The sequence below is a fragment of the Talpa occidentalis genome, unplaced genomic scaffold (genome assembly GCF_014898055.3).
Source record: "Talpa occidentalis isolate TD23 unplaced genomic scaffold, MPIMG_talOcc4v2.1 talOcc4.10, whole genome shotgun sequence".
Lineage (NCBI taxonomy): Eukaryota > Metazoa > Chordata > Mammalia > Eulipotyphla > Talpidae > Talpa > Talpa occidentalis.
In genome coordinates, this window is record NW_023600993.1 from 32,852,060 (window position 1) to 32,871,296 (window position 19,237).

Sequence of the window (19,237 nt, forward strand, 5' to 3'; positions counted from 1 at the left end):
GCAGGCAGGCAGGCCAGCCATTTATTTATTAGGCTGTGTGGTGGGGACAGAAGTACCATCAAAGGCAAGCCCAGCCTGATGGGACGGGAGATGACCACACACACAGAGGGCAGCAGGGTGGCGCAGAGAGACCTAGTGCAGGGATCTCAACGCGCTCCGCTCCCTCCTGCAGCTCCAGGCCACCGCCATCATGAATGGGAGATGAGCTGTCCCCAGCTTGGCTTCCCCCAGGCTCCCTGAGAGAGAAGGCAGGCACAGGTTAGCGTGGAGGGGGTGGGTGGGGCAGCAGGACGCCAACTGGGAACTGGAGTTGGTGGAGATGGGGAGGTGGCAACAGAGGATTTGGGTGACAGAGTCACTGCAGCAGGGGACAGGGCCAAGGTCAGCAGACACGGCCAAGGTGGCAGCGAGTCTGGAAAGTAGGGGTCTCACCTGAGGTGAAAGGCTTAGCTGGCCAGGAGGTGCTTCACGAATGCTGGAAAGAAGGGGAAAGAGGGTGGCAGGGGCTCAGGGCTGGGTAGCAAAGTACAGGTGCCTGGGGTCCCAGTACACCCCATAAGAACCCTGCCCTGACGAGCTACCTTCATAGTTGATACAGCCATTCGAGTCCTCTTGCCCGGCCATCAACTTCTCCACCTCGTCTTCTGTCAGTCTCTCACCTGGCAGGGATGGGAGGCTGGATCAGCACCATCCGCGGGTATGCGGGGTGGGGGAAATCACTGAACAGCTCTGCAGGTGGTTCTGCCTCCCCAGTATTCCCACACCCCACACCCCGTACCAGCACAGCCATCAGTGCTCATAAGGCAATGGTGAGACCCATTTCTGAGACCAGGAGAATCAGTGACAAGTCAGAATGGAGTGCCTGGCCTGGTACCACCTCGAGCCTGGACTCTGTCCATAACTGTGCCATCTTGGTATTCAAATCCAGTATTCACTGTCCTCTGTCCTCCATAGGCTGCTGGGAGTTCCTTCCACCAAGAGGAGGCCGGGCCTCCCACATCCCTGGAAGCAGTCCCCTGGGCAGGTCATTAGGCCAGAGGAAGGCCCACAGGGTGAAGTGGGGGACCTTAAGGGATCGTCGTGGAGGTGACCGAAAGATCCCACCACTGTTGCCCAGACAAGCCTGGCACTTCCTGCCTCTGCACCCTCCTGTGCAGTGAGCTGCTCTCTCTCTCTGGACTGCCCCTTGCAGTTCCCCTCCCAGCCACACCCACTCACAGGGCCTGAGACGAGCACATGGCTGAGCACACAAGAGGCACTTAATAACTGCTGCAGGAGGAAGTTTGTGAAGGGGGCACCTCTGCCAGCCAGGCACCGGATGGTAGGGGTAGGATTAGGAGGTGTGCACAGCCCCCTGGGGGTCAGGATGCCCAAGAGGCAGGCTCATGGCCCAGCCAGCCACTCAGATGCTGTGGCCCTGGACTTGACCTTGAGACAACAAACACCAGGGCTCAGCTGATCCTCCTGGATCCTCCTTCATGTCCCACCTTGTCTCCAGTGCCGTCCTTGTCCCCCTTCAGTTCTGTGAGCTGAACCGACACACTTTCTTTATTCTCTGCCTAAAATTCCAAATTCCCCACATTTCCGTCACCTGCCATGGAGGTACCTTGACAGTGTCACTCTCCATTTCACAGGCACGGGTGTGGTGGGTGACAGGGGTTCTCCCGGGAGCCCCGGGAGGGGGGGGGGGAGGAGGCGGCCCTCACCCAGCGTAGCCAGCACATGGCGGAGTTCGGCACCCATGACAGTGCCATTGCCCTCCTTGTCGAAGACCCGCAGCCCCTCCACGAAGTCCTCGTAGGAGCCCATGTCCTTGTTCTTGGTAATGTGCTGCAGCATGGGCAGGAACGTGTCGAAGTCCATCAGCTTGGTGTTGAGGTCTGTGGAAAAATGGCCCCAAATCCCGGGCTCTGAGGGGACAGGCCAATGGGCACACACTTCGTCTGTGCCTTAAAATGAGGTGCAAGCACCCTCACGGTTCCCAAAGCACGCCACGCCTGTCTGCCATTCACAGAGCACTCCACCGTCACAGGCCGCGAGCCGTCAACAGAGTCCTCTGCTGCTTTACGAGCACAGTTTGCTGCTATGGCACCGCAGTGGCCTCTGTCCAGCACTTCCATCCTGCTTTTGGGGAAGCGCCCTCCCCAGTGTCTGTCTTATAGGCTCCACTCTGCCACGGGTGATGGGTGGGGGCAGCTGGGCCAACTAGAGACTTTCCCTGGGACTTTAGAACCCATGCCCAGGGCTTGGATCTCACCCTTCCTTAGGGCAAAGCAGGCCACCCTCTCTGACCAATTTGGCAGGGAAAGCTGAACCTGACCCACAGAGAGGTGTGGGGAGGCAAGGAGGGCGTAGGGAGGCAGAGGCTGGATGCCCCTAGCCCAACCTCACACCAGCGACGGAAGCTAGCTTGCCTGGTGCCAGTCCCCCGTGTCCAGGAGGCCTGGGGCCAGATGGTACCATGTCACTGCTCACCGCCTGGTCGGCCTCAGCCTGAGACTGGCCTCCGTGTCCTCATCCAGGCCACAGGAGGGTGTCGGGAGAGCGCACATCGGGGAGGCTCCCATGGTGCCCCTCCAGAGAGGGCAGCATTCCTCCTACCCCCTCCGTCCCCTGCCCCTGGCCCCCACCCAGCGGCAGACTCACTAGCAGGGAGATCTCCATCTGAATGTACCAACCTTCCTGCTTGGGCTTCCCTAGGACACGGAGCACCTCAGCCTGCGTGGGGTTCTGGCCCAGTGCCCGCAGGACGTCCCCACACTGGCCGAACGCGATCTTCATCTCACACGTGGGCGTGCGGTCAAACAGCATGAAGGCCTCCTTGAACTCTGCGGGAGAGGGAGTACCTGGTGGACCCTCCGAGTCAACCCCCCCCGCCCAGACTGAGGGGTCAGGGCCCAACCCAGCAACCCCAGGTTTAAGGCAACTGCTTACCTTCAATCTGATCCGGTGTAAACTCGATCTGAAAAGAGACCCCAAAGATCTTGAATGCCTGGCTGAGAGGGTGGGCCAGTCCAAGCCTCAGCTGCTCAGCTGCCCCAAACCATCTCCTCTCTGCATCCCAGCTTCCACCACCCAGGAGGCCTCCGCACCATGGCACACACCCTGCAGCCTGCCTGTTCCCTGTTCTTGGCTGGCCACCGCCCCTGCTGCCCTGGCTTCCTGCCGAGGGCCCTGTGGAGCCCTCCTGGTCCTGCAGGCTTCCCACGTGCCCAGAGAGACCCGCAGTCCGTCTGCCCAGGTCCACCTCCAGCTCAAGATCCTCCCTGGAGGCACCTACCTTGTCCCTCCAACCTAGGGACAATTAGGGTTCAAATCCTAATTCCGCTCCACCCCCCTTGCTGATCAAAGGCTTGCTTTTCTCAGCTGTGAAGTGGGGCATTGAATCCTCCTTGCAAGTTGTTGGGAACCATTCACAATAAGTGCTCTCTAGAGTTGGCTCCTTGCCCCCCACCAACCCCAGGCCCCAGGCTTGTGTGCCACAGGCTCCTTGGTGAGGGCCCACCCACCTCAGGCGCGTGGTCTCACTGGCTCTGAGGTTGGCAGACTGGCCTGTGAGAGTCAGAGTAGTGAAGCTCCTCCTGCTCATTTTCCCTCCTGCTCCCTCTTGGGTTGGCCAGTGAAGGGCAGGAAGGCTTTGCCAGGAGCCCAGGAAACCTAATCTCAGTGGGCTTCCTGGTAGAGAGGGAACTCTGGGGGCCCAGGAGTGGCAACTAGTTCTTCCCAACACTGGGGTAAGCTAGAAATCCAGAAGGGACAACCGTGGCAGAGTGGCAGGTGTGGGATGGCCCTCTGCTCTGGGGTGCACCATGGAGGTTGGTGGGGCTCAGAGGGAGCAGCAGTGGGAGGTGCCCCTCCCCCTAGCTCCTTTCCCTCATGCGACCTTGACCTTGGGACCAGTGACTGTGGTGATAAAAATAGAGCTGGTATCGGGTGAGGAGGGGGACACTGGGTCCCAGGAGGCCTCGTGACCTCAGGTGGCCCTCATGAGACCTCATCGAACACTCAACAGCACTGCCCTGGCCCCCTCATGCTATAGTTGGGGGGCTGCCTGCATTCATGGACGGAGGTATAAACAGGGCCCTGTGAGTGACTGCTCAGCCTCCAGGGCTCTGTGAGGGGCAGATACATGTAAACACACGCAGGCACACATGGGTGTGAACATACACGTGTGAAAACCTAAGTAACACACTCTGCCTCCTGCAGATAAGCTCTCACCCACAAGAAGCCCTGGGGCCTTTCTCCTCCTGCCACCCGCCCACACGGGGCCTCCCATCTCACTCTTGTGGACACTTCTCTCCACTGGGCAGCAGACCTGGTGGGGTGGCAACATCCGCCTGGCCACATCTCGTGGAAAGAGTAAGGAGGCAGAGGGCATCAGGATGGGCAGCAACTTGCAAGGAGGGCTTAATGCCCCACTTCACAGATGAGAAAAGCAAGCCTCTGGTCAGCAAGGGGGGTGGAGCGGAATTAGGATTTGAACCCTAATTGTCCCTAGGTTGGAGGGACAAGGTAGGTGCCTCCAGGGAGGATCTTGAGCTGGAGGTGGACCTGGGCAGACGGACTGCGGGTCTCTCTGGGCACGTGGGAAGCCTGCAGGACCAGGAGGGCTCCACAGGGCCCTCGGCAGGAAGCCAGGGCAGCAGGGGCGGTGGGCCAGCCAAGAACAGGGAACAGGCAGGCCACAGAGTGCATGCCGCCATGCAGAGGCCGCAGGTTGGAGTCATGGCTCGTTCTCCAAGTTTAGACTCTAAGACAAACCCCCCAGCTGGGAAGGGCTCCTGGGACTGCTGATCACAGCTCCATGACCCACTTCCTGCAGACCTACCCAGACTGTGCCTCAATTCCCCAACCAAAATCTGAGGCCCTACCAGTCCTGGGGCTCAGGGACCTTGGCAGGGGTGAGTGTTACCCAGCCTGACCAGGGGCCTTGCTTCCCTTTGCTCCCCACCCCACCCATCCTGGGGGACTTGGCACAGACCTGGGACCCCACGGGCAAACAAGGAAGATCTCTGCCTGCCTGCAGGGTGGGGGGAACAGACGACTCTGGGATCCTCCGAGGATGTGACGTCCAGGGAGGAGGGCAAAGGAGAGTCACTGCCCAAAACCACCAAAAGACATCCCCTTCAGCAGCGCTGGGAAGCCCTCCCGCCTGATGTCTGACCACGAGCCCTCCTGCTGCAGCCCTCCTGGTGCCTGAAGCCTCTGCAATTGACTGAACTCTGCGCAGAAGCCTCCGGCTCTGGCTCAAGCACTTTCTAAAGGCTGGGTAGGCCCACTTCGGGATACACCTACCTGCTCTGTCCTTACTAAAATGCAGTTCCCACACTCACCTTGACCTTGGAGGCATCAAACTCGGGCTCCTTGGGGTCCTCAGGCGCTGGTGCAGGTGCAGGAGCAGATGCAGGCGCGGGAGCTGCAGCCGCCTTGGGGGCTGCCTTGGCCTCATCCTTCTTGGGATCTGGCTTTTTGGGGGCCATGGAGACTGTAAGCACTAGAAGGCTGTGGCGAGAAGGCAGCAGACAGCAGGGTAGGCGAGCTCTGGTGCTCGTGGCATTTATCCTGCCTGGACACCTCATGACCCCCACCCCCACAGTGCACAATAGGGACAAGGCCATAAAAGGACATTGGCTAGGCTCAGGTGCTATTTTGGGGTCTGGGGAGGGCATTGTTCAGGCTCAGGAATGGTGGGGGAGAGGGAGGGCTCTCCATTCCTCCCAGTCACCTGTTGGGGAGAGAAGGGGAGAAAGCAGGACAGAGGCCACTACTTGGCCACCCCTACATGGGCACCCTCACACTTACACCCCAGGGCCCTGCTGCTCCTCAGCACGGCGGTGAATTGAACAGGTGCAGAAGGTTGGATGAGTGTGTGTTGTCTCGGGGGCAGAAGGACAGAGATCCCCTGAGGGCACTCTTGAGTTAAACTTCCATTCGTGCATCCAATTCTGCTGTGTCTGTGTCTGTGGAAGGCCGGGGTCTGTGTGTATCTGTGTGTGCTGCCCGTGTGTCTGGGTGTACGTGTGGCGGGGGTTTGTGTGATGTGTGTGTGCTGTCTGACTCTCTCCATGTGCTGGAGTCATGTGCGTCTGCGTCTCTGCGGCACGGCCGTGCTATCTCCGCGTCGCCTCCGTGGGCCTGTCTGGATGTTTATATTATAACTGCACACATGTCTGTGTGTGTCTAGAGTGTGTCTGTGGGTGTCATTTCTGTTTGTGTCTGGGTGTTTATAGGCGTCTGTGTGTATGTCTGGCGATGGCTTGCCAGGAGCTGCAGTCCCAGTCATGGGTCAAGGGTCTCATGAAACTCCCCAAGTGGCAGCAGTAGGGGTGCTGCTCCCTCAAGGGCGGTCACCCAGCCCCGTTCAACAGCCCAACAGTCCCCACGGCCTCCTTCCTGAGCTCCTGCCTGGGTGTGCGCGTGCGTGGCGGGCGGGCCCAGCGTGTCTCCGTGCTCCGCCTGCGTGTCTGGGTGTTTCGGGGGCTGCTCTGTGCAGCCACGGTAGGAAGGTCCGCTGCGCGTGTGCTTCCTGCTGCGTCCCCAGCTCCGGGACTCACTTTCCCCACGCTCCTCGGAGCCTGCTCACCACCAGACCCTTGTGCTCGCCGAGCCAGCGCCCCAGTGCCCAGCGCCCTTGCCCCTCCTCTTGGCACATTCAGGGCTCGGCCCACTGCCTCCTCTTGCTGGAAGCTTTCAGATGCCGTCCCCACAGGCCCGTAATTTCCTCTGCTGACCCTTTTGGTGGGGACCCTGAGAGGGTCTCTTCTCTGAGGGACCTCAGCAGAGCAGGCAAGGCTTGCCCCCTGGTGCCCAGTTCGGGTGGCTCACCTGTAGTTTTTAACGCCAGGGTCCACCCCTCGCGCTCACCCTGAGAACCCAGTCCTGGCAGGTGGCAGTGACAGAGCGCAGCCTGGCCGGCCACCATTTCAGGAGGTGGGAAGGACAAGCGGCCGGGGCCCTTCCAGGCACAGAGCTCGGAGAGTGCGGACATCTTGCAAACACATTGGGCTCTGGTCCTTGCCCAGTGTCTGCGCTGGAGGGTGGAAGGAGGTGCTTCTTGTTATTTTTAAGAGCCTGGAGCCTTTGATAGAAACTTCAGAGACATTCCCCCCCCCCCAAATCCCAGGGGATTTCCTGGGTGTGGAGAGGGGAGGACTCACCCGGGCTCTACCTGGGTGCTCCCACAGTCTTCCTGGGCCAGGGCCCCTCTCATCCTGTCACTCAGCTACACGGTAAAGGGACAGCGGTCCAGGGTCAGACCCCCTCCTAGCTGGGACACAAGACATTCCTCCCCTCATCTGGAGGGCAGAACACCCCACATCTGGAAATCTGACAACATCCGGTGCTGGGGGGGAAGCTAGTTTTTCACTTTTCTTCCAGATGTTTGGCAATAGTATTGAGAAAGAAAGGGGTGGGGGAGGGTCCACAGAGAAGAACCAGAAATACCACAAGAGGAGAAGACAGCCAGCAGGGGACACACAGAGAGGCTTAGGGTGGCCTGAGGCCTAGGCCCACTGACCCACCCTCAGGACAACTGACTCTGGATGTCCCCCAGGGCTCCAACCACAAGGGCATAGCCAACAAGGTACCATCCAGTAAATTTTCACTCATCGTGAGGAAAACTGGGGCCTAGGACAGAGGACCAAGGCCTCCCATCACATTTCTTCTGTCCACACACAACTGCCATGCCTGGGAACCCACCCATATCAATTTGAACAGGGGTAGGTGAGTGACGTGGCCACCTGGACATGGTTCCTAGATCTGAGATAGGGGTAGGCAGGATCATGCAGCCAGCCAGAGCCACACCACACCACCTTTCCAGGCCTGGAACAGGGAGTCTTGGTCCCTTTCCCTGCGCACAGGGCAGATACAATACAGAGTGGGGATACGGTGCACAAAACTGTGTTCCACTCCCTCCCCAGGGCTCAGATGGAGGCTGGTCCTGGGCTGCTGGGACTGAGGGTGCCATGAGACCACTCTGAAACCTGCAAATAATTCCGGTCCCCATAGGTACTCTGTGGGGCTGAGCCCAAGCAGGGCTTCCCCCTGTGACTTCCAGCAGGATTGGTTGTATGAGGCCAGGAGCAAGGCAGGGATGGGTAGGTGGGCAGGCCATGATGGGAGGGAGGGGCAGACAATGGCAGCAAATACAGGCCACATACCATCGCTTGGCACTTATCTGTCTCTCCCAGAGGCCAACCTCAGTTCGATGCCCTATAGGAATAATTGCCCAGCAGATAATCACCTCTGTGTGTCTCCACAGAGACACGATCCCACCACCACACACTGGGTACAGACCCCACACAGGACCCTAGTTCCTGCCCAACTGCACAAATGAGGGAGCAAGGCCCCAAGAGGGGCAGGAGTTGCCCAGCAACTCTGGCTAAAGGTGGCACAAGGCAACCATGAGGGCCCCAGAAGGGCCTGGGGAGGTCTGGAGGGCAGGGGAAGGGGTCTGAATGCTACCCTTGTGAACCCCCCACACCCTCCCCAACTCTAATGCCCCAGCGGTGACCCAGCCCAATGCAGAATCACATGTGTCCCCTTCCAGAGCCCTTGCTAGGACAGCCACCTCATCTCCCCTTTCCATCAGTCGAGGGGATATGCTGGGAAGAGGTGGGTTCTGACTTCTAAAGGGCCCTTGGATAGAGGCAGAGAGTCCTTTTCACACTGGCCTCCTTCCAGGTTCTTCCCAGCCCCTTATGCTGTTGAACAGACTGTTTCTTTCCCCTGGTGCCCTTGTCTGGGACCCTGGCCACTGCTTGCTGCTTGTCAACCCTTGGCCTCAGTGAGATGTCACCTCCTCTGAGGAGTGTCCTGGGACTGCCCTAGACAGCTCCCTCTGCCCTGTCTCTTCCCATGACTCCCCATCCCTTCACAGCCTAAAATGAGCTGGTTTCTTTGTTATCTCATCTCACATGTGTATACCCCTCCCTGCACACACACCCTCACCAGCCTCCCATAACTGTCAGCTGGCATAGGAAGAACTTCTGTGCCTTCACAGCAATATATCCCAAGAGTCTAGAACAGATCCTGGTGCACAGTAGACACTCAATAAATATTGGCTGAGCGAATGTCCCAAACATCTCGATTTAGCTCTCACAGGGAGACTGGAACCCCTTGCCAAACTTCCTTCCGAGAGCGGTGAGGTTGGTGAGGGAGGGGCTGCTGACAGGGGTCCTGGTGACTGCAAGGGGCACCAGGGATAGAAATACAGCCACCAGATCCCCTAAGCCCACCGCAACCAGGTCTGCTCTTCACACCACTCCCCAGTCAGTGACTGAGATGCCTCTCAGCAGCTCAAAGAGGTAGGGGTTACCCCAAGGTAGAGGTAGTGATTTGACTGCGATGACCAGCCAGCAGGGGGCGCAGAAGGGATAGAAACCAGCCCTCAAATCCTGAACCCAAATCCCAGATTCCATACTTGAGACATGGAACCTAGACCCCTAGCCTCAGGTCTCAGAATCTGAACCCCAAACTTAGAACCTGAAACTCAGAGTCCAACATCAGAGCCCACTCTGGGGACCCAGACTTTAAAACCCAAGATACCAAACCAAGACCTTAAATGCAGACTCTAGACCCCAGATCCAGGTCCAGAACTCAAGACTCCAAACCCAGGCTCCAGGCAAAACCAAACCAGACCCTAGACCCAGGACCCAGGACTAGAGCTGCTGATTTTCCACGTGGCACCAGAACCAGCGCCTGCCTGCTGCCCTGGTAGACAAGGGAAGGGGGAGGGGCAAACGCTCGGCAAATAGCGGGGTGAGTACTTGGCAGAAGTTCCTGGTAGTGTTCAGAGGGACACGAGGAATGTCCCTCATCCTTTCAGAGCCAATTTGGGGAGCTCAAATATGGTTGCCACGTGGAGAGAATGGTAGGGGTTTAGGGGAGGGAGGAATGGGTAAGGCCTAGTCCCTTGGGTCCAGGAGCCAGAGGCAAGGAAGGAGAGTCAAACTCCCCATGTGCCCTTGTCCCCCAGGCCACAGGCTCCGCAGGCCGCCCTGGCCCGCCCCAGACCGCCCCTCCTGGCCCATGGCCTCTGGGCTGGGACACAGGCCCACACTTCCCGGAGGAGTCAAGAACGCGGCCTGGGCCAGACCCAGAGCCTTAGAAGTAGGTCAAATGTTGCCATGCAGCAGGTCCTGGGGACCCCATCCAGGCGTGAGTAGGCTCGTGGCCTGCAGCTCATCCACCAGGGCTCATGTGTGTCTCCACAGAGACACAATCCACCACACACTGGGTACAGACCCCACACAGGACCCTAGTTCCTGCCCAACTGCACAAATGAGGGAGCAAGGCCCCAAGAGGGGTAGGAGCTGCCCAGCAACTCTGGCTAAAGGTGGCACAAGGCAACCATGAGGGCCTGGAGAAACCGAGTTTCTGCATCATCCCACACCTCTAGAGCCTTGGGTGAAAGTCGGACTCCAAGGAGAACTTCCCAGCAGGGCTTCTCTGCCACCAACAGGATGTGGCCTGCTTCCCGGAGGCACAGCCCAGGTCTTGGAAGATGGGAAGGTGTGGTCAAGGGGGAGGCAGGAGACTCTTCTGCTTGTGACCCAGGCAGCTCCTGGCTTTTCTTGGCCTCAGTTTCTACATCTGCACAGAGGCCACGGGTGGGGCAGAGTGCTCCTGGGTTCAGAGGATAGTCACTGTCCCTGAGTCCCAGCCTGTCCTCGCCACCCCCACGCCACACACAGACAACTCTGTCCTCGGCAGGCCAAATACAACCCTCAGGCCCCTCCCTCTGCCCACTGTGCTGACGGGGACCAGATGCTCCAACCTTGTGGTTCTAGGGGTGGGGGTGGCAGGGCTCAGCGGGCTGGCAGGCAAGACCTGGGTTTGGCCCAGGGACCTATAATCAGCTCCTGCCCCTCTGATCCCAGCCCAGGACTGACGCTTGGGGCTGTGGTGTCCTGGCCGGCTGTGGCCACGGCCGCTATATTTGGGAGCCCAGTTGAACATGAGGGAGGGGTAGGCAGGCAGGAGCCTCTAGGAGCCAGTGCCTTATGGGGGACAGGCTAGAGGATATTGTTGACTAGACTTGGTCCATTACGAAAAAGGTGAATCTAGCCTTGACTTTGGGGTCGCAGTTTGAGGAAGACCAGGTCAGGTGCAGGCAGCATCAGCCATGTCCTCAATGGCTCGTCTAAGGAGGCACATTGGAAATGCATCTGGGAATACTGAAGCCCTTATTTAGTCAGGGCCCCGCATCCCGAGTACAAGAGAAAGAGGCAGAGGTTGTCGAGGGTGAACAAAAATGAAAAACAGCTCTGGAGGGGTGAGGGTTGGGATGAGGATCTGAGATGGGATGGATAGGAGGATGGGGTGCCAGTGTGCTGCCCAAGGGAATGGAGAAAGCCCAGGCCTTAGCCGGGGTCACAGGGAATGGAGTGAGATGCAGCCCCATCCCTGGTTCCCCAGCTCTGCCTGCTGCTCCAGCTTCCGGAGGGGCCCAGTCCCTCCCCCCAGCATGGCCTGCGGCCTCCCTGAACTACCCTGGACATTCCCCGCTGCTGGGCCAAACCCTGTACTCTCCCACCAGCAGTTTCCCAAAGAGCAAATATTTATTGTCCTTGGAAGAAAAAAAAAGAGTCCCCTTTTAGGATCGGGGTCTGGGAGCTACTATTGAGGCTTGCAGGGGCTCGGGTGGCGGCCTGAGATGACCAGAAACTCCACCTGGACAGGCTGAGGCAGGGAAAGGAGGCTACGACATGAGCTGGCCTCAGAGGAAGGAGCCGTGACCGGCCCGGCTGCAGGAGCCAGGGGGGCTCTCCCCGGGCCTTCCCAGTAGATCCAGGGGTGTACAGATACACTCGCCATGGCACGAGGCGTGAGCGTGTGTGTGACCGCGAAGGTGCGTGCCGTCTCTGTGTGTTCGCCTGTGCCACCACGGACACAACCTAGGAACACGTGTGTGATCATGTGGGCATTGATGGTCACGTGTGCTCATGAGTGTCACCCGAGACGCGGTGACCACACGTGTGTGTGAGCTTGCCAGGGTGCTCCTGGCTCTGTGTGTGTGTGTCCATCTGTGAGCCTGTTCATCTGCTGGCATGGGGCGGGGTGGGGGCATGTGGACACAACCTCTGTTGAATGGCCAATTCAGTCAAAAATGCAAGTAAATTTAGCAGGGGAAAAAAAAACCCGTCAGTCAGACGAGGAGTCTGAATCGGGCGGTTGTTTGACTGGATGGACCGACTGTCTCAGGCAAACAGTTCACGCTGGCTGGGAGGAGGAACCGGCTCCCCGGGGCCATGGTGGAGAAACTGGAGACGGGACCCCAAGTAAGAGACAGAGATGGAGACAGATTCAGAAACAGGGGAGAGGGGTTGAGCAGATGGGGCCGAGAGAAAGGGAGCCTTGGGGCAGGAGGCGGTTTCCTGGAGCCTACAACCGGTGCCCGCAGCCCGCCCACCCCAACCGAGGCTGAGAGTCAGGTACAAAGCGTATTCTCCCCACTCCCCACTCGCCCTCAAGTGGCCCCACCGGACACAGTATGGGCCCCAGGCCGGGATGCAGCAAGAGTGGACATAGTGGTGACCGAGGGACAGCGATAAGAATGAAGGTGGCACAGGGGCCAGGAAGGCAGTGGTAGAGGTGATGGCAGGAAGGTGGCAAGGAGGTGACAGTGGTGGTGACAGCAGACGCAGCAGTGTATGCGACGGCATGTGAATGTATGTACAAGCACGTGCAAAGGGCACATGTGTGTCCAGTAGTCTGTTCCCTGCAGACCCCACCTAACCGTGGTGGCCCCACCAGGCTCAGGACTGTCCCCACCCCACCCCAACCAGCACCAGCTGTTGCCTGGCCTCCAGTGGCCACACAGAAACCCTCTGTGGCCCAGGGTGTGGATGCTGCATTCAAAATGGCCCAAACCCCCAGCCAGGAATAGTTAGGGTCAGTTCCGGTACCTGCTTGTGTGGGTATTTATATATCTGCCCGCCCACCCACTGTGGTTATGTCTAAAACACACACACGCTCGCACACACACACACTGAGAGGACACCCCCGCGACCTTAACCCATCCCCACTGGGTGTATCTGTCTGGAGACACCCACTGTTTCCTGCACACTTGGTACTGGTCCTTTTCCACCAGCACAGCGTGAGTCCCTGGGTTCAGGGACTAAAATACGTATGTGCACATACACGCATACCCACACAGACACTTCCTTGGGAACCCCAACCCACAGGTGCTTCGACCAAGATCATACTCACTGCTTTGCACACACCCTTAAAGTCAAATTCTTATACCATATAGATGTCTTTGCACTAATGTTCATACACATGCACGCACTCCCGTGTACTCATATGCCCTTCGCACACATTTGCACATACATTCACATGCTGTCGCATACACAATCACCTAACACACCACACCTTCACACTCACAGGTATAGAGAGAGCTCTGGGTGGGATAAAGAGCCCTTGGGAAGGAGAGGGAGGCTGAAGGCAAGGGAAATCATTATCATCACAGGCCTGCCTGGCCAGATGTGAGCGTCTATGTTGAGTGCGTGTGCATGTGTGAGTGTGGACATGTGCGTCCAGGTGTTGGAACCTTCCCACTGCCTCCCCTCAGCCCTCTATTCTCTGTTCACAGAGGGGAAATAGAGGCTGGGGTAGAGCATCTGGGCCTGCCGAGGTCAGTGTCCCCAGGTCTGGGGTTTGCAAGCCTTAGCATCTGTGTTGTTCTTGGCAGACCAAGACCCGATAAGGACGGGGGTCAGAGCTCGGCTCTCGTGGGAAAGGACTCTCTGGAAGGTTCCCAACCCATTCCTTTCCCAGATCTTGAACCCCAGTGCAGGCAGAGGGAAGGCAAAATGCAAAGAGGAATGAGTGGGGACAAGCAAATCCCCATCAGACCAGCCTTGAGGGCTGGCAGAGACCAGGGCTGGCAGATTTGGAGATTCATAGAGTCCAGGAATGTGGAGTTACCCCTCAAACCAACCCTGGGAGCCCCAAGTAATGGATCTGGAGCAGAAAGAGAGGGTTGGGTAGTGCCAGGCATCCAACTTTCTGCAACACCTCAACTTGAGAATCTCTGCTTGAGGGGGGTCTTGGGAGGTGCTGAAGCCAGAGCTAGTGGAAGGGACTCTACATCTGAGTTCAGCTGGATGGAGAGGCTGTTTGGGGGTTGCAATGGTTGCAGTGTTAGGGGACACCAGAGCTTCATACTCCATCCAACGCAGATCAGGGTGCTGGTCTTGGACTCGGTTATCAGGTCCAGCAGGGGACCCAATTCTGATCCTGGCCCAGTCATTGACTCCGAGGGCTTCCTCCCCTGTGGAGACCTCATTGTTCACACCTGCATAATAAGGTGGGGTTTTGGATCGACTCAGCAGGCACACAGTCCTTTCATCAGTCAGTTTGGGGCATCCTTGGACCTGAATCTCCTCCTTCCCCCACTTGCACCAACCTTTGCCCCCTGCCCAGGTTTCAGTGCCTCACAGAGAGCTGAAGCTTGAAGCTTAGAGCTGAGTCAACATGGGAACAATGGCTGGAATTCTGCATGAATACAGGGCTATCCAAGGCTACAGATAAGCCTAAACTGGGAGGGACTGGGGGATTCCTATGCTCCCTGGAAGCCTTGCCTGATAACAAGCCCCCACCTGTCTGAATTGGGGCTCTACCCTCAAGAGGCTTCGTCCCAGGACATAAGCAGTAACCTCTCCAGGGAATATAGCAGGGGGTGCTATAGGGCTCCCAGACTCCTCTCCAGCCCATCCCCATCTAGCATGCTCGCAGCCCCCTGCCTGGCCTATAATCACAGTAGATGCAAGTTGGGGTCAGGAACCACAAAGAGAAAGCATTGATTGTGGTGTCCAGGAACAATCACCACCTCTGGTGCCCCTTTGCCTGACCTTGAGGTTCAGAGAGAAGACACGATGCTCTCCCCACCCCCATCATCCCACTGAGGACAGTGGCCACAGGGCCAGAGGGGCTGGTCTGGGTTGGAGGACTGGGGTGATCCTCCCAAGCATCAGAGTCCCATCTGCAAATTGGCCTCCAGATCTGCCAGGTTGACCCTTGGGCTGCTCCTCAATTTGCTGAGAATGTTCCATCAGAGGGGCTCAATCTCAAAAGGCTCCCTAGAGAAATTTCTGACAACATATGACAGGGATTTGTGTTGGGAGGGTCTCCAAAGGAGGGTCCTTTGGAGATTCTGGAGGAAACTGAGGCGCCAAAGAGAAGCGTCTTCCTCATAGTAGCTGAGAAACAAGATGCAGTGACAGGGGGGAGGGTGTTTGAAATCCAAAGCTCTGGAAGTGACTCCCCCTCTGTAGAGATGCAGGACAAGATGATTTTCTTTTCTTGGAGCACTCAGTAGGAACATAGAGGTGACCTAAACCCTGCCCTTAGGGGCTCACAGTCTCTTAGGATAGAGGTGAGAAATCAGGAGCCTGAGGTCTCTCTCGATTGGGGTACGTGGGTGGGTACAAATCCAAGAAGACCTCAGAGAGAAGGGGGCATATGAAGAGTATATAACAGGCCCCAAAATGAGAAGGGAAGGGCAAGTCTGAGAGCAAGAAGCAGAGGCAGAGGCTGAGGGTTCAGACAATGGAAACCCAGGGTGGTGGGATCAGACAGAGGTGGTTTGAGAAACGCGGGCCCTATTGACCTCATCCTCTGAGCCGCCAAGTCTCCAAGCCCAGCTCAGCACACAGTGACAGCACAAGTGTTTGAGGAATGAGTGAACTGGTCCAGGGGACCATCAAAAGACATTTGAGCAAAGAAGCAGTAAAGTCAAGGCTAACCTTCTAGAATCTTCCCTGGCTCTCTCTTCCCTCTCCTTTCTGATAGGTCTTCACTTCCTTGGTTCCCATCCACCCACTCCACCTTCCCCAGCCCTGTGCTCCTGAGTAGTCCTCTGTGATCCCACTTGCATCAGAAAATTGACGTAGAGCCCTGAATTGAAGGGGCAGGGTAACCACTCTCCCATCTGGGCCCCTGTTCTGCTCATTTGACTGGGAATGTCTTCTGTGGTTGGAGGGGGTGGGGCGTGGGGAGCAGAGTGCATTGCTGGTGGGCACTGGACACTGGGTGGCCTGGAGGTTAGCACACCTGTCCCTGCCTCTGCATCCAGCACACCTGCTCCCAAAGCAGAGAAGGAAAGGGATGCGGTGGGGTGGGAGTGGTTGGGTGCGGGGAGGTATAGGAAGCCTAAACTACCAGCCTCCCTGTCGAAGTCATGACTAAGTCCAGAGACTTTAGGACCTCTGTTTTCCATCTGGGAAACAGGGCTTGAGCTTTTCACTCACTCCAGTGGAGAAAGAGGGCCCCAGGGATGGAGCAGGGGCCCAAGGCAGGCCGGCGCTGGGGGTGTGGCTTTAGGAGGCACCCTGCCCTCCCTGGACCCAGCTGGCTGCAAGACCCCTCCTGTTTCAGGGAGGACTCTGAGCCACTCTGCTGTTATGCCCGGAGTCTCCTCCAAGGCAGCAACCCACCCGCCTCTTCCACAGCCAATGGAACCTCAGAGGGCCCTGGGTGTTGGGAAGGCATGAGCACTTGGTCTGGATGAGCTAGGTGACCTCTGGCACGCCATTGCCCCTCTCTGGATGTCGTTCTCCCACACACAGTTTTATAAACTTCCCCAAAGTATTTCCCCTTTTTGACCAGTTCAGCCAATGTCCACGGCGCTTCTGGGCCAGGCTCTGTGCCGGGTGCTGGATAGTTGGACAGACACAGCCCTGAGATGTACCAGCCTGAGATGTTCCCAATATCATCGCCAGCTCATTGCTTCACCCCAACTAGTATCCCTTACAGCATTCAGGATGAGAGGAAACTGAGGCTCAAAGAGGGGCCCCACCCATCCTCAAATGGCCCAGCATGTCAAGGACCACCCGCATAGAGGATCCCTCCAAGCCAAGCAGGACCAAGTGTCAAGACCCAGAGGTCCCCCACTCAAGGCCTCCCCAACACAGTCCTGAGCCAGGACCCAGTGTCTGAGCTAAATCCCTCTGCACTGCCTCCTCTTTCCTGGCCCCCTCGTCCCTTCAAACCGCAGGGCCCAGCCGGCCTCTGGAACGCGTGCCCAGGACCTCGGTGATATTTTGAGTTTAAGAAAACTTTGCAGTCGGCAGGAGCTCTTAAAGGTTATAAATAGCAGCAGTGGGAGCCCATGCCGGGAGAGGCGGAAACACGTGTCAAACACGCCTGGGAGGGGGGTATTCCGAGGCACAGACCCCCCCCTCCCCACTAGGGACCCACCAGGCTTCTGGGGATTTTACAACCACTGGAGCGGGAAGTCACACCCCACCCGGAAGGCGTCTGGGAAATGAGGCTTCGTTCTTGCCCCATAGCAGGGCAGCAGGCGGGGGGCTCTGCTGCAAAGGGGGCTGGACGGTAGGTCTTTCTCCTGCTGTCCTGCTCCCCACTGCCAGCCAGCTGCCCAGCATGGGAACCCCCAGGGAGCTGAGAGGGACTTTGGAGTGTGTGCACTCCAACTCCAGTCAGCGGCCAGCAGACCTGAAACCCAGGGTAAAGTAGGGATTACTCCAAGGTCACCCAGGAGCCGGGCAGAATTCAGACCCTCCCCACCCCCAGCCACAGTTCTCACCAAATGCTGCTGCTGCCTCCCTTACATTACAAGGGACCATGGGGCAGTATCTTAGTCTCCCAATAAAGCACAAGTGGAGGATTACAGATGCTGAGAAGGGCCCCTGAGATGAGTCATCCTAGTCCCCAGCCCTAGACATGAGCAGACCCCAGGGCCTCATCCCCAGCAATCCGGTGACTCCCCATGTTTCACTTCTGAGATCTCCCATGGAATAGATGTGAGTTCTAGAAAGGATGACTCTCCACCCCATAGAAATGCTCACCCATACCCAGCTTGCTGGGGTGCAGACTGTGGCAATCAAAGGCCAGATATGGGGACTCCACAAGAAGTCAGTTTTGGTTTGGGCCACTTTGGTCTCAGGCTTCCTGGAGGCCACACTGTTTGAGGACATGGTCTCAGTGAGGAGTATGGTCTGAAGGGACACAGTCATGAAGTTCCCCTCAATTTTCCCAACTGTTCCAAAATGTGCAAGAACCATTATTCCAAACAGGCGTGTCTGAGGCTGCTCCATGCCATTCCCAGTCCTACCTCACTCGTGCCTCACCTGCTGCCCACGGCCCCCAGCAGGTCTAGGGGCGGCAGCCAGGCCTGGTATCCAGGCACTCGGAGCCTCAAGGAGCCCCAAAGGGTTTATGGGGCTCCCAATGAATGGGCCTCTTGAGCTCTGAGGGGGCCGGGCCCGAGTAAACATGACTGGGTCTGAGCTGCCATTCTACCCCTGCCTCCTTCCCCAGGACCCAGGACCAAAATACGACTTCCTGTCCTCAGAGCTGAGGGCCAGACTTCCCCCTCGGAGCACCGGGCTGGGGCCCACAGGGTGAACATGGTGTGGTCTGCACAAGCAGCTCCTGAGGTTTGATGGGAGACAGGACCTCAGGTTTTCAGATTCATAGGTCGGCATCCAAGACGTGAGTGCTAAGGCACTTTTGGAGCCCCTGCAGCTGAGACCTGCCCTGATAATGACAGGTGAGGAAACCGAGACCATAAGCAATAAAGGAACAGGCTCAGAGCCCCAGACTCCTGCTTCCCTGGCCAGTGAGGATGAGAGCAGTGGAAAGAGCAGGACAGTGTGGGGGGCTCAAAGGAGGAAGAGGCTCCATGGTGCAGGGTTGGGGCAGTAGGGAGCTGAGAGGGGACACAGGAGTTCTTCACCCATTGGACACAGCTGCCCACAGACCAAGAAATCTGAAATCTAGTCACAGAATGATCTACATCGCCTGTACACTTGGGAGTAGCTCAGCGCCAAGGCCAGGATTCCATCAGTATTGTTTGTCATGATCTTCGGTGTCCCTGGCCAGCCCACTCTCCCCTCTAAGGGTCCTTTATCCCCACCTGGAGGACAGGTATTCTCAAGCTCCCTGTTCTCTTTTCTGTTTGAGAACTAGAAAGTACTTTGGACACCATAATGTGTGTTACCCTCCCTTGGCATCTAGGAGATGTGGGGAGGGGTCACCTCTGGAGATGGGGGCCCTAGAAATATGCCCCCACAGCTCCGGGGTGGTTTGGGGTCAGCTGCCTCACGTGCCGGGCACTGGGGGATACGGCTGGAATGTGCTGAACCGCAGCTGCCACGTGAATCATTACACCTCGTCAGACGGAGCCTGGGACTTCCAGACACAAACCAGCTCGGGCTGGGCTCGGGTGGAAGGGCCGCCTCCAAGCAGGGTCCTGGGCCCTGACGTGAAG

General features: G+C 57.8%; 1 protein-coding gene across 9 annotated transcripts in view; it reads right to left on the reverse strand.

The window, feature by feature from the left end:
- The window catches only part of MYL3 (myosin light chain 3), a 53,181-nt gene continuing 33,944 nt past the window's right edge, over positions 1–19,237 (reverse strand). For all 9 annotated transcript variants that reach the window (XM_054693726.1, XM_054693735.1, XM_054693737.1 and 6 more), the window contains 7 exons: positions 5,334–5,502; positions 2,935–2,962; positions 2,679–2,828; positions 1,707–1,880; positions 582–659; positions 433–475; positions 1–236 (listed from right to left, as the gene is read on the reverse strand). In XM_054693726.1, coding sequence (XP_054549701.1) covers positions 447–475; positions 582–659; positions 1,707–1,880; positions 2,679–2,828; positions 2,935–2,962; positions 5,334–5,502 — 628 coding nt within the window. In that variant the 3' untranslated portion in view covers positions 1–236; positions 433–446. The remainder of the gene's footprint in view (positions 237–432; positions 476–581; positions 660–1,706; positions 1,881–2,678; positions 2,829–2,934; positions 2,963–5,333; positions 5,503–19,237) is intronic.